This window comes from Hippoglossus stenolepis, chromosome 12, assembly GCF_022539355.2.
Source record: "Hippoglossus stenolepis isolate QCI-W04-F060 chromosome 12, HSTE1.2, whole genome shotgun sequence".
Classification (NCBI taxonomy): Eukaryota; Metazoa; Chordata; class Actinopteri; order Pleuronectiformes; family Pleuronectidae; genus Hippoglossus; species Hippoglossus stenolepis.
In genome coordinates, this window is record NC_061494.1 from 617155 (window position 1) to 632705 (window position 15551).

At 39.1% G+C, this 15551-nt stretch overlaps 1 protein-coding gene across 2 annotated transcripts; it reads right to left on the reverse strand.

Annotated features, from left to right (window-relative positions):
- Positions 1 to 545: 545 nt before the first annotated feature.
- Positions 546 to 11046, reverse strand: LOC118119199 (E3 ubiquitin-protein ligase RNF166). 2 transcript variants are annotated; one of them, XM_035172932.2, is made up of 6 exons: positions 10445 to 11046; positions 8088 to 8244; positions 6811 to 6923; positions 6394 to 6460; positions 5196 to 5303; positions 546 to 2714 (listed from the first exon to the last, which is right to left on the reverse strand). In XM_035172932.2, the coding sequence occupies exons 1-6, from the start codon at positions 10633 to 10635 to the stop codon at positions 2649 to 2651; spliced, it is 702 nt and encodes a 233-aa protein (XP_035028823.1). In that variant the 5' UTR covers positions 10636 to 11046; the 3' UTR covers positions 546 to 2648. The 2 variants fall into 2 exon arrangements, with proteins under 2 accessions (XP_035028823.1, XP_035028822.1); XM_035172931.2 differs by having other exon boundaries at positions 6394 to 6508.
- Positions 11047 to 15551: the final 4505 nt, after the last annotated feature.

Sequence of the window (15551 nt, forward strand, 5' to 3'; positions counted from 1 at the left end):
GACACATATCTGACACACGTCTTACATTAGTCTGCAAATATTTTCAAAAAATATATCTTCCTACACTCATCTATCTTGGCAGCTGCGTCATAAAAATATTCCTTTCAGCAAGAGTTGAAGAAGCAGGTAACATTGAAATGGAAGTTAGACCTCAATCCATCTTTTCAGATTTTTTCCAGATAATATCTACAGATCAGTCTGTTAGAAAAAAATGTGTGACATGAATGGGCTGCTTATATCTGTTATTGTAAGCTTTAACCTACTATGGAGATGATGATGGTATTTTCATTCTGAGCTGTTAGGAATATGACAAGTTATATTTCCTTCATCAGTGCAGCGTAATGTGTTCAAGCTACACATGCAGTCTGTCAATTCGCCCGTTGTCCTCAGTGAAGCTGGGATGGGCAGTAATGGATAAACTAAGGCTCAGCTTCCAGGATTTGTATCAGATGACCTGTGAAACTTCATTTAGGTTTTGCTGTGTCGGAATTGTGAATAAAATAAATATCAATTTATAATGGAAAAACTTTCAAACAAGCTCAACATTACATTTCATTTAGCTGACGCTTTTATCCAAAGTGACTTACAATAAGTGCATTCAACCATGAGGGTACAAATCCAGAACAAAAAAACTGCTAAATTCAACACTCCCATATTTTGCTCTTGGGGTTACTTTACTTTTCTTGGTTCTAGTTAGAGGACCCTTACATTTCTTAAAGCTCTTGATGCCAACTGCTGCAGTTCACTGTCAAAGAGACTTAAGTGTGTTGTAATGAATGTTGTAATGAATTCAGTTTTTAATCACAGTAATAAATGATTATAGAAAACCTGATTAGTCTGACAGTGCTGGTCCGTTTGGAAAAGCTTTTCTTTTTCTCTCTTTTGTATAAATACTTTAACAACCACTTCTCCATTTATGGGTTAGGGTTAGGGGGGTTAACTTTTTTTCCAGTTGCTGAGGTTTAAGGGCAGAGAAGGGCACATTGTTAAGCCCTATAAGACAAATTATAATTTGTGAATATGGGCCATACAAATAAAATTAGATTTTAATTTTATCTTTCCAAGTTTGCTAACCTGCCTTTAGCAAATAACATCAAGACTGACCAATCACATGAATGTGACAAGTGAACTCTCTACACTGATATAAGGCATTTTTTACTTCTTTTTTCTACATATATGCATAAGCTTCCAGTTAAAGCAGAGATGACTACACTACACTCAGCACTACAAGACTAAAAGATTTAATATAGTCAAAAACAGACGTGGACGTGGATGCATTTCTCTTACTACTTTGAACTACATTTAGTGTCTGCATACACAGTTCGACATTTATTGGGAGGAACTAGCTAGAACTAATGTTTAATCCTCCAATGTGTTGTTGGAGGATGGAGTTTGTGGTGTTGTCAAATGATATTGTGTAAAACGGAGAGGTGTTTATCCACAGTTGAATCAACACCTCTCTAAAAACAGTTTCTTAACAAATTGAACATTTAAATCTTCATTAAGAAGGAGTTATTACTGTTCTTCTGATTTAGACTGGACTTAAGTTTAGCTGGTGTTCCTAATAAATTGCCAGCTGAGTGAATATGTACGTTGGCACAGACTGTACATGCAGACCCTCTTTGACTTTCTATCAGGCAGATGTAGGAAGTATAAACTGGGCTTGAGTCTGCCCTAACTGGCAATATTACGTAATTTAATTGATTTTCAGATCATTATTTTTTATTCAGTAGTGAAATATTATTTTGAAGGGAGAGGGAGCAAGCAAGAGAAACAACAGAGACAGAGGCCTTCAGTAACACAACAGTGTGGTACAGCAGTACATGCAAAGCTGGCAAGCACAAACAGGGAAATTCCCTTCGTTTGTCTGTTCTACCAGATACTTTGAGGCAAGAGTATGGGAGGAGAAGACAGTATGATTTTGAAATTATGAAATGTTATTTTTCTGTCTTAAAGAAAATTTGCATGTCCAAACTTTATCACTGCAGACTTCTCAGTAGAAGAAACTGGAGCCTGCGCTCCTGCTCAATGTTTCTCAGACTGAACATAAACAAAGTCACTCAGAGTGAGTAGCAGCAGTCAGTCTGGACTTTGTAGCAAGATACTAGTGGTCAGGGACCTGAATCACTCCTGAGAGTTTCAGGTAGTTTAAAACTAATTTCCATGAAGGTAGCCTACCATGCGGTGGAGATCCAGATGATAGTTGACAAGAGAACAGAGGCTCGGAGAGGATGGACTGATTCCAAGCAGGTCGCCATTTTTATAGCCAGTGGATGATGGGTTTTGTTTAGGTCCAAACAAGTAAACATAACTTATGTTGATAGTCACTGAATCCATTGCAAACCCAACAGTTATTTTTTTCTTCAATGATCAGATCCAAATGAAGCCAAACTGCCTAAGTTCTCTAACAAAGCAAACTAGAATAAAGAATAGAGCCAGTCTTTGAGTAAAAAGAACATAATCTCATGCTGGCTGGACTTCTATGTTGTGTGGATCCCTGCAGACAGTGTGTGAACTTGGCTGGGTCACGTTGGGTCGATGATACCTTGAAAGCCAGGGAGGAACAGCAGCCGTGAGGTGGGATCAGGTACAGAGCTGTTATGGTGGAGTTTGTGATAACAGTGACGGGATAGTGGTGGTGTGACATGTCAGTTTTCAGCCAGTGACAGTGCCAGAGCTGCCCGCAGTGCTGCCTCTTCATCAATGCTGTAGTCCTGATGAAAGGCAAAAAGAAAATCTGCAAGTCAATGCAAACCATATGATGCAACCTTCATCTAATACACTCATATATATAATCCATTATTTAAGGAGGCTGCTCACCGTCAGTTTGTGTGAATAATTGTGTAAACAACCTAATATGCTTTATTATAGTCAGTGAAGCCCAGGTGATCCAAATCTTACATTTACATTAATCAAAGATATATGCCCTGATTCTCTGATTCCCTAATTCAAAGTCCCAATAGTTTCTTTGAAAAAGTAAAACTTATCTGTCTCTTAAGTGAAATGTTAAACTTCACATATCAACTTGTGTCGGAATATTGCCAACAACTTGTTATTCATGAGAGGTGGTACCCCATTGTTCTTTTGTCAGTTTACAGACTTCAAGCCCTGAAGGGGCAGAACTAACTCATAATGTTCATAAAACAAAATCAGCTTAAGCAAACTTAACCAAACTTGGTACAGGAGTTAAAATTCAAGTTCACTACAACATCTTGAGATATTCTGCAACGAGGGGCTTATATATATATATTTTTAACGGTAATTCCTTAGTCAATGCATAAAAGTAGATAATGGTTGCTTGATGTGGTAATTATATTTACAACAAATCTAAAGTTATAGACCTCACATTCCATATTTCAAAAATGGAAATAAATCCCCTGTCTCTCATTATATATTTTTAAATATGATAAATCAGTTACCTGCCATAACACGACAAGTCTTCATTCAAATGCTACCAAAATTAACACAGATTTGGATACTTGATCACGTGTTTCAAATAATGTTCAGATGTGTCAAACAATGACGGTGGTGACATTTAAGTGTATTTTGTATTGTATGCCTAGCATTTTCTATTTCACCAATTTTTGATCAAACTATTTGACAATACAAAAGAAGCCAGCAGAATGATGTCTTTTTTTTTTTTACATTTTATCAATAACATTTTGAATGTTTGAGAATTGACAAATACAAATGAAATTAAATAAAAAACAACATATTTTGCACATGTCATGTCATTGCCTCAAGACTTTGGAAGATGTGAAACTGTGGCTCCCCCAGTGATGCCCTCAGTGCAAGGAAAGAGAGATGTTCGATACCAGACTGGAAATGCCTACACAATTACTCTGTGAGTATGCAAGTACCGATCTGTTCACACATCTTTAAAGTATATTTATTTCACACAGATAGAACTGCACTTTTCTTTTTGCAGAAATCTTCCAGCTCCAAAAAAGCAGTTGTGCTGTACTACCACTGGCAATAACTGGTTTTTGAGCGGTGAAAACGAAGTGATTTCCAGTAGCATAGCATTAGCCAGCGCTAATAATGTCAGCAATTTGGCAATATTTCATGCTGGAAAGGCTCACAAGTAGAGAGGCTATGTAAAGGAAGTAATAAGTGTGAATTCCTATATTTATTTATTTGTGTACTTTTTTGGTTATGACATTTTAACAGCCCATTTTAATAGATGTCAGTCTTTCAACCTTTTAAAGCTTTGTTCTGCTTCAGAATTTAACATTATATATGTCATTGATTATCATTTCATTTATAGATAGATAAATAGATAGATGATAGATCATATATCATATATCATATATCATAGATCCTGATATTAACATGAGAATTTGCTTTGACTCTATATCAAAACATCAATATCTATGTTTTGTGTAAATAATTGTGTATCTTCTTCACTCATCTAACATCCTCATTTCTTGTTCTGCATGAGATGCCACACAGGGAGGCAAGGAAAGGCCAAGGAGCGAGAGGGGGAGACAAGTAGAAGAGGAAAAGTTGATTATCTTAGTTACATTAACCGTGTACATAGTAGTAAAATACAAGTTTGAGTAAAGATCTTCTATCATGATGCTCCTACATGGAACCTGATGCTTTATCAGGTTTTCAAATTACTGTATATGGGAGCATATAATTAGCCAAATTATGGCTGTATATTATTGGCATCATGATCATTTTAAAAGATTGAGTGTTGATTTTATAAAATGCATAAATAATTACTGAAAGGTTACCTGAAGAGTTCTCCCCCATTTCTCTCCGCTTAACCCAACCAATCAAGACAGACATGCCTCAATTGGCCCCGCTACTCACCAACCCACCCTGAGTCTAGTTCTGTAGGAAGCTCCTTCAAGTTGAAAGGGAGTTTTCGGAAGGTCAGTGGTTTGATCCCCTGCTCCTTTAGTCTACGTTTTGAAGTGTCGAGACAATGCACCCAAAATTGACAAAAGTGTAAAAATGACATGTTTGAGGGATAGAGAAGCACTAGCCTATATATTGAAGCACCAGAAGAGAGTGTGTGTGTGTGTGTGTGTGTGTGTGTGTGTGTGTGTGTGTGTGTGTGTGTGTGTGTGTGTGTGTGTGTGAGAGAGAGAGACAGGGACTTGTCAGTGGTGACAACTAAAAGTAGACATGGAGAGATACAGCTCGAGATGCGATACTAAGAAAAATCACAACAGCCAGGGACTTACAACAAAGGTGTCATAGGAGAACTTGTGTCTGTGGAGGAGATGCTGGAGGAAGTTGGAGCTCTTATAGCTGGGGTCTCCCCACGGCATGGCTGAACACACCGGACACACCTGTAGATAGAAACACTGAGCTTAGCTCATTTAATGTCAAGTTACTGCCTCATATCCTCACGTGCAAGTGTATTAGACAGTGTACTAAACATCACACATGTCCATTTGTTTGTTGGATTTTTGTTTGTTTGTTTGAAAGCAAGATTACACAAAACCAACTGAATGAATTTCCAGTAAACTTGATGGAAGGATGTGGTATGGGTAATGAAAGAACTTTTGCTGCAGATCCAGTTGAGGGGGCGGATTGTGTACATTATGAGAAGGGCGTTTTTTCAACATTTTCCCAGGGAATACTGCTTGGATCTTGATGAAATACATGGGCACAGATAGGGAAATAATATACGAGTTTGTGAAATTTGGTCCAGCTTGATTGAATTTGAGGAGACTGTGGCCTTGGGTGAGGTATATGCTCCACTGAGTGTCATTATAGTTTGGTTCTGTTCGTCAAGGATCCAAATCTGGGTGTTTAAAGTAGAAGTAGCATCTGTCTTTCTTTCAGTCATAGTTTACACTCATACATGGTCACGGACCTGAGGAAACTGAACTGCAGTCCATGGCAGAACGAGAGGGTTTAAGTGAGAAGATGAGGGTCAACACGCTAATCAATGATAACGCTTAACTACACTGCAATAGTCCTTTTCAACAAGTCAGCCACTGATTTCGGGATTAAATACACCACCTTTAACTGTAAGTATGCAAGTGTGTGAGCACTTGTGTAAGGTGTGTTTCCGTCGGGTTGATCTATCTAATACTGAACTCGGTTCAACACATAGATCCAAGATCACAGCTCTGGGGAATCTAAATTGGGTAATGAGTGGGTCATTATTATGGGCCAGAAAATCTTCATGGTCCCTGAACACTTGTTCCCTCCTAATCCTTCCATTCGGATAGGCCTCTATTCCTGCCAGTGCATCCATCATGCAGCATTACGCACAGTGTCATCGAAGTATTTATTTTTACAGCAATCAGATTGATTGATTCACACCGTGTGAAATTGATCTTGACAATCAGTGGCTTCAGCCAAGGACACTTCAGACGAGGACCCACCTAAATTACTCCAGATATACGAAATGAGTGAGAAGTCTCTTACCACTTTATTAGGGTCATTACGGTGGTTGTCCATACAGTGCTTCACCAGTTCCTGCTGATCCAGGTTTCTGGCCCCACAGAATGGACACACAAATGTTGATCGATTTGGAATATTGCTACATAAGGGAAGAGAGAATTATCACACCCCTAGAGACTCATACTGTACACTTTGAACACATGTATATGTGAAAATATGAAATGTTTTATCATCTATAATGGGTTTATATCATTGTTCTACACAGGGTAGTAACAGCCTGTGTGCACTGCATGTGGTATGTACTGTAGGTTTCTCACAATAACATGAGCCTTTCTGTCCAGATAAGATAAAAGATAAAGGAGGATGTAATAGCACTCCTTATGGCTGGGACTCAAAGAAGGTGTAGTTTCAAATGTGAACATGTCTTGTTTTGCAGTGTACCTTGGTATAGGCTGGGAGGTGGGTACCACAGGGACAAACTTGGGACAATTGGCTATCTGCTCCTGTACTTTGGAACAGGAAGCAATATGGGACCTCATCTTTACCAGAGCCACCTGAGAAAAGTTATGACTGTATTTCAATAACAATTATTGAAAAATAACAGTTAGTAGTTTTTAGCAAGATCTTTCATTCCAGCACTCAGAATTGTACTAGTGTTCATAAAAAAGCGTATAAAAAGATTCCTATCTCTCAGCAAACATAAACAACAAAACAAAGAAGTCACCTAAGCTGCTTTCAGACATGCACTGAACTCGACAGATCCTCCGTATTTTCGAGGTGCATGTGAAGGCATTATTATGGAGTAGCCGGAAGTTGATCTGAGGGGGGGGATGACAGTTCTAACAGGCAACAGATGCAAAACTGAATAAAACTAAAAGAAAACAAACATCTCCCAGTGAAAAAGCGGTGACACATACGTAGAAGACAACGACGAAGGCATTAAGAGAGTTTGTGGTGATAAGAGTTGACAACTGTGTTGGGGTGCTGTAAATATCACATGATCTCCACAGCAGATAAAAGGGATGTTTTGAGGCGGAGTTTGAGTCCAGAGGTTCAGGGGTAAACAGTGTTGCAGACAAATTCAATACAAATGAAGTTGAAGCTTGTGCAGTGTGTTCTCACGAACATGATCGCAGTTCCGGGCTAGGAAGATAACAAGTGGATATTTAGGCTAAAAACATACAGACACTTGGATGACACCACAGGAGCAGTATGGAGGCATTTTATGTTTTTTTTCCTGTTGGTTTTTCACACTTGAAGAAATGGTCTCCATTTACTTAAATTGTATTGGATTTGGATGCAAAACTGTTTACCCCTGAGACACCTGAAGTGTTTAATCGACACTTCACCCACCCCTCCATCTGCATAGTGGTGAGTAGATAATGAGGGAATTTTCCTTTTTGGGTGAACTATCCCTTTAATACGTTACTACCTGCCTCTGTCTGCTGCACCGGCTGCTCCCCATCTCGCCTGAATAATGGGGGATTTGTTGCTGTTGTGAACGCGTCTGTGCAGAGACCCTTCCTCTGTGTTGTGCATGTGTAAAAGGCAATGTCCGGATGAAGCGAGTACCTAATTCTCCTGAACATTATGTACAGTACCATTTTGTTTTACTGTATATAATGGAAAATAAAATGTTTCTTCTTGTACCTTCTAATATTTTGGAGCAAAGTCAGTGACAAAATGATTTACTTATAGGTAAGTAATTAATCGTCTACCTTCTTGTTACAACCCCTGCAGGGTGCTTTGTATGAGGCCAGCTGCTTCTCCACACTGGAGGAGCGCTCCACTTTCTTGGGATCAAAGGGCACACGACACAGAGGGCAGAGGGGTGAGGTCACCTGAAGACATGGCTGCAGACACTCCCCACAAAACCTGGAAGGGCAGACAACAGACAGCAGGGGAGGAAATGTTAAGTCATTACTCCACAAATGCAGCTTGTTGGATGGTTGGACATCTGAGACCCCCTTCAAAAGTTCCATTCCATCAAAAGTTACCAGTAGCCTAAAGATGTATTTCGCTATCTCATCCACAATAAAAAAAAAAGTTCAAGAGCGAAAAACACAGGAGCAAAACAAACAACAATAACAAACTTTGGAGATGCTGTTACTGACAAATGTTTAGGTCTTTATGTTGAATAATTAACAATTAATCAGTTGTGAAATATTAAATGGTGTTTCTTGCTGTTAATTAATGGTTGAATAGTTTTATAATCTGGGCACTAAATGGTGATAGGTTATTTTATGGCTATCATTTACAAAGAAGAGACAACACACACAGAAAATGATCTATTCTATGGGTCGATTAAACACACACACACACACACACACACACACACACACACACACACACACACACACACACACACACACACACACTATAGAGGTGAGACTGTCAATAGCCTGTACAGTTGTGTGTAAACCAAATGTATGGGCTGGCATCAAGAAAGCATTTGACACACAAGTTTCATTATGGTTTCATCTCAGCGCATATGCAGCAGAAGAGAAGAAATAGCTGCATTTTCCCTTTAACCAGAAATAGAACTAAGGCTTCCTGAGATCTGGTTTCCTTTTCCTTGTCTTCAATTCCAGAATGAGAAAGATAAGAAATACACCTCTCTGACACATTAGAGATTAAGCAACAGGGCTCAGTTGATAATGTCACTACTCTGCCATTTACAATCGATAGTTACATATTTCACAAGTCACCATTAACTTGATTGTAAATGGTCAAAGATGACCTCGGTTTTTGGTATGTTGTAGCCTGATGTCTGCCATAGGAACTTGAAGAGTTTTGATCTGTGTGCTGACTGTCAGCTTGTTTTCTGGACACTTTTGCAGAACTGTGCCCTTGGGTTGACTGGGGAGACTTGTGGAGGGCCACACAGACAGACCACCTCCTCAACACATGATGTCATGATCCGTGAGGACATTCTCACTATTGGTATAAACACCAGGAGTAAGGATGGAGCCCAGGTCTCTGTGTATGTGGGTGGCATCTTTACCCCAGCACTCCCCCAAATCTGTGTCTGACTAAATGTTTGTCTCATACCCAGTAAATGACAAACTGTTTGGACAACTGAGTATTTTGAATTATCAGTAATAGAAATAATTAAATACTTCACTCGCTCTCTCATTTTCATTAGCACGCTGCACCACTCCCACTGACTGCTACAGAGCGCTGGCCACCGGTTTATTACATTTTTATTCATATTGAACGTATTGCATGTCCAAACCAAACCATATTTGACACGGCATTTCCCTACGCCCCAAAGAATACATATACCAAGCCGATAAGTTGAATGGTTTGCGAAATATGAGTTCCACATACAGACAGACAAATAGAAAGACATTTGTGGAATTAGTAGGTAGATAAATATGAAGTTTACATTGATTAAGTAAGACTCACTGTCACCATGTATGTTTTTGTATTTTATTATTAACTATTGTTTTCTGAACAATCCAAGCATCATGAAGGACTTACATTACTTTTTTTCACCTTTACACTGCCACATATTTTTTGATACAGAATACTTTCATGAGTTTCCCCTTTAAAATTCTATATCAGTTCATAAAAGCTGCAGCAACTGATACTTGTTGAGAGCTCTAGCTGAAAGATAATGTAAAGAAATCCACAGGTAAATCTGACTTCAGACATTTAAAGGTCAAGATTATAACTGGCATCAACACAACATTACTGATTTAAATTCCACGTAAAAATCTACTGTACACTGTTAGACACCGTTTCTAAATTACATCAGATACATCTACAGTACTGTTAATATGATTTAATTCAATTATTATATTACGATTGAATTATTAAACTTACATGTTAGATGTCACTGAACATCTGAATACAGGAGTCTACTGCTGCTTCAGAAAACTTACTACGTGCTTATAACCAGAGAATATACGTGAGTGAAGTACAGTCACAGCTGTATGACAGCAGTGCTACAGGTTCTATAGCAATAACAAACAGCGTGGCTCTTACACACAGCACATCGTAGATCTTGATGAAAGGAAACCCTGCTGCATGTCTGCACACAGTAACACATACAAACAAGTAGCTACTTTACGTGTGAGCACAGCTGGCGATGCTGACGGGTTTATGGTAGACCTCGAGGCAGATGGGACATGAGAACTGGCTCTCGATGCCCTCAGCCGGGGATGCCGGTGAGCAGGAGCCGCTGGTGGGCGGCTGCTGCTGCTGCTGCTGCTGGCGGAGCTGGGTGCTCGCTGAGACAAAGCTCCGAAACATCGCCATCATGGAGCCGGAGAGGACCCGCAGCTGTCGATAACAGCTCGTTTCCCGAGAGAAGAAGCTGTCCAACTGTTCAAACTGCAGGTAGCTGGTGCATTATTCGCAAACCATTTTCAATATATGTCGAATAAACATGATGGCTACTCAGTGTACTCACTATTAAACCATTTTCACTACAACAAAGCGTTAGGATACCCTCCCCTGGAAGACATGCCGGAGAAGTAAACATTGGGCGCAGGCTTGTTGACGAGTGTCAGCTTGGTGCTACGACGGTGACCTGAATAAAAGCATCGATTTATAACCTCATGCAGAGCATGTGAGGCCACATCCACTTGGTTGTCAGATTAGCGCGTATGAAAACGCCAGTGAACACTTACGAATAGCACGAGAGGCTACAACAAAATCCCCCTACGCGCTTAGCTTTATGGGGATTGTAGTCCAAATATTCCTCAGGACTCTACCTTGAACTACAAAACTTCAATTCCAGAGTCCACTTCTCAGGTATCAGGTGAAGAGGAAAGAAAGGATGCAACAACTACGCAAAACAGGACCAGTAGAGAACACTGTTAAAAGCATATTAGAACATGGAGTGTCAGTGACTTCAAAATAAATGGAAACTGAGAAAGAATTATAAACTGAAGGGGGCAATAATAAAGAACTTTGAATGCCAGCTGCCGTAAAACCTCATAGAAGAAGAAGAACACTTAACAGGTGTATGGTAATTTACCATAGTCAGAATTCCTGAGCTTCTTGTCGTCAATATTTTAATTAAGTCTTGATAACAAATTAAAGCCCAATACTCAAATGCTAGATGGATCAGCTGTGCATGTGTGAAAGGCAAACTCCAGAGAAAGTCTTGACCCAATTCTCGACCCAATTCTCCATACATCCACCGGAGGTAATTACTTTTATTTAAATAAAAATAATAAACATAATATGAAAAGGATCTCACAGTGATTTTGACCCAGTTCGACCACTGCAGTAGTTTATCTGAGGATGTAGAAGAAGCCATGTTCAAATTGGTCTGTGTGTGAGTGTAAGCACACTGCCCCGCCCCCACTGACTCCTGCAGAGCGCTGGTCACCTGTTTATTCAATTCTTATTAATATTGATGGTACTGCGTGTCCAAATCGCACCAAACTCACCATTGCACTTTCTCTGGCAATTCACAATGGACATGCACAATGTGAAACCGAAATTAGATTAATGTTTGCGAGAGTTTGTGGCATTATGTTGATACTTCAATGGAATGGCAAATGCTCAAGAGTTAAATACATACATTAAAAACAAAACCACATGCATGTATACAACAAAAGTAGCTTAAACTAGCTCTAAATTTTACTTTTGAAGGATATTCCTGTTTTCTTATAGAACTAAATGGTGGCAGGTGTGAAATATTTATCAAACAAGGACTGAAGTACAGACAACTAACAACAGTACAAGAGTTAGAACTAATAGTTATCGAAGTACGGACCAAAGAAGGAAAATAATTAATTTCTATAACCCACGTAATTAATTAGAGAAAAATAAATTAGAATGAACATTTTAAAATTGGACAGCGAGATGTACACAGCACAAATTGGGGAACCTAGCTGGAAGAAGTTGGAAGGTGTTTAAAGGTAGCACTGTGGGTAGTGATTACTATCCAGTGTTAATCAATATAAAGTGAAATGGAACAAGAGGAAAGAGAAGGCAGAGGGAAATTTGGTAGCAAGTTTAAAGTAAAAAGTGAGGGGAAATTAAAAAATATAAATTTGAATCAGCCAGTCTGATGACTTGGACACGGGAATCAGTAAAAATAGTAGCAGCAAAAGACTCAAACCTAATGAGAAGTGGTAGTAAGAAGGAAATGTTGGTACTGTGGTGAAAAAAAGTGTACAGAGTGGAAATAAGCCTTTCAAAGTTTTGACTAAAACATCAAAACTTTACTTTCGTAAATAAGTTACTTGAGTTAACTTCCGCTGCGATCTGACTGGCAAATATATGGCGACTTTAAGTGGAACTGTGGCAAATCTGGTAATTTCTTTACAAAAAAAACCCAACAATAAAAAAAAAAGATGTCGGCACAGGGGTACTGTGGTCAACCACAGGGGTGCAAGACCTAAAACCTGCAGCAAAACTAGACTGTCTTCTCTGTACTAGCACTGTCCAGGTTGTTAACAAAAGAGGAAAACTATCCTACAACTTGTTTCCTTTTGCTGAGTTATCATAAGAGGCATTGTGTATCATTCCTGCTACTGATTAGAAAGTGAAAGGTCCATGTTTAGTGATATTTACAGAATTTTTTAATGGTTATACTCTGGTCTCTTAGTGTTCTTAGGCCGACACAAGAGGCACTTGTTTATTCTGTTGTGTTGGTTCTTTGTTGTCCCTAGAAGTTCAGATGCACTAGTCCAATACTATTTGAACCTCAGCATCTGGGGTTCAAAATTTGTAAAATTATACAGTATATGTATATTTTTGTTATAATTTTTCAGTCAGTTGAAATAAATCCTGAAGAGAACAATTTTGGGTTGTTTTGTGTCTGTATAGGCCTACTATAAAAAGCACTTTGCATTTTTATTTTGGTACTTGTACTTTTACTTTTGATACTTAAGTACATTTCAACACCAGATACTTTTGATACTTAAGTACATTTAATATGAGCTACTTTAAGACTTTGACTCAAGTCATTTTCTTACAGGTGACTTTAACTTTTACCGGAGTCACTTTCAGGTAAGATATCTGTACTTTTACTCAAGTATGGCTTTCAAGTACTTTATACACCACTGCTGATATCTGACGGACTCGGATACTGACTCAATGGACTCAGAAGTGAATCCATGACAGACTTGGCAGCAGTGGTAAAGTGGCCAAATGTGATATTCTGTGGGTTTTTTAGCTTAGTTTGCCAATCTGGTGGGTCCGGTGGTCCTGGTTTTGTATTTGATTTCTATTTTTAGACTCTCCAGACATGATAGGAGACAGGGTAAAACATGGGTACCCGGTTACGACGGCCCATTCTGGGTTGGACTGGTGTATCTTCCCATCTTTTGTTTCATGCCTTTGATTGATGTCTATGATATAAAATAGTTTCGGATTAGGTGAATCATGTATACTTAATACGCAAATTTAAACTTTAACCAACTACATTGATTTGATAATATGTTTTGTGTAAAGTTTAAGTAAACAATAAAATATGTTGGTGAGATTTTGTTGAAAGTATTGAAAGTATTGTGGAGTGATTTGTTGACAGATAGTTTTGGGGTCTAAGGATCCCAAAAGGGGGGAATTATGTGTGTAGCTGGACATCTAAATGATAAGTGCTTTTTGACAAGATATATAACTGTTAGCTTAACCTAACTTGTGTTGATCAAACTTGGCTGTAGTCACAAAACAAACACATACAAGGATGCACACACCAACGTCAACTGGCAGCAATATTTCCTCCCAAATGCATCCCTCCTTGTGTCCAGTTGACATTGTTCCAACCTCTCTTTTTAAAGATGTTTATAGCTCCTTTGGACCCGTTTTACTCTCCATCATAAATTACTCTCTAAGATCTGGCTATATGCCTAATTATTTTAAACATGCAATAATCCAACCAAAAAAACAAAGCCTCGACCCTGTGCTTCGCAGTAACTACAGACCTATTTCCAAACATTTATTTCCAAGTTTTAGAAAAATTGGTTTATAAGCAACTCGTACAGGTCTTGGACAGCAACAAAATCTTCAATATATTCCAGTGTGGTTTTTGTTTGAGACATAGCATTGAAACTGCCAAGGGTTACAAATGATTTTTTGATGCATTCCGATGCTGGGGAATGTCCACTTCTGTTGCTGCTTGATCTTAGTGCATGTTAGACACTGTAGACCACTCTATCCCCCCTTACTAGGCTTCAGCAATGGGCTGGTGTAATAATTTTGTGTCCTCATCAGCTAGGCTGACGTGCGGTGTACCTCAGAGCTCAATTCTTGGCCCTTTATTTGCCCCCTGCACATGCTCCCCCTCTGTCACTTAATCAGTCAATTCAAGTATATTCTTATCATTGTTATGCAGATGATACACAGCTGTACTTTTCCTTCAAACCCAACGAACTCTGTAAGCTCTCCACCATTCTAGATTCCCCGATAGCTTTCAAAGACTGATGTCTCACAATTTCGTCCAACTTAACCAGGATAAAATAGAAGTCCTCATCATAGGCCCTGAGTGTGTGTCTGACAAAAGTAAACAATGTTTCAGCCCTTTAGCTGGAAATGTTCAGCCTGCCTCTAAAAACATAGGTGTTTTATTTGACCAACATATGAAGTTTAAGGGTCACATAAAGAAAGTGGTTCAGTCCAGTTTCTTCCAATTAAAAAACACTGCTAAAATAAAGTGTCTTATTCTTCCGAGATCTGGAGAAAATCATTAATTTTGTTTCTTCTTGTCTTGATTATTGTTATTTGTTATTCACAAATTTAAAAATCACTCTTCGGTGTCTCAGCTGCAACCATTGGCCAATCTTCATTGGTTACCCATACAATGTAATATTGATTTTAAATTCTTCCGTGCTTTATAAATAAAATGTACTTACTTAAAATTATGGATTAACAGGGTGTGGCAATGCTCCTTGCCACGGGGCTCTCCCACACACAGCCAGAGACACACAGGTTGCTTTTAAGCATCTTTTATTAAAGCACCAAACATAAACTGAAATCAAACATAAGCTCAGTCCGGGCGTCTCTCCGGGCATCTCCCCAGTGTCCCAGTGTCCCTGTGTCCCTGTGTCCCAGTGTCCCTGTGTCCCTGTGTCTCTGAGTTCCGCGTTCCTCCGTGAGGCAGCGCAGACGCTGCCTTTTAAGCACGAGGACCAATCAGCTAACAGCTCTCACCTGCGCTGATTGATCCTCTATGAGCAGGTGAGGGTGCTCTCCCAGCCCCCTCACCTCCACACAGGGTT

Coding starts and splice junctions, on each gene's coding strand:
- LOC118119199 (XM_035172931.2), bottom strand. CDS start 10,635: ATGATGGCGATGTTTCGGAGCTTTGTCTCAGCGAGCACCCAGCTCCGC. Junction 5,304..6,393: donor GTAATGACCCTAATAAAGTG/GTAAGAGACTTC, acceptor TTCTATCTACAG/GTGTGTCCGGTGTGTTCAGC. Junction 2,715..5,195: donor TCTCCTATGACACCTTTGTT/GTAAGTCCCTGG, acceptor GCCTTTCATCAG/GACTACAGCATTGATGAAGA.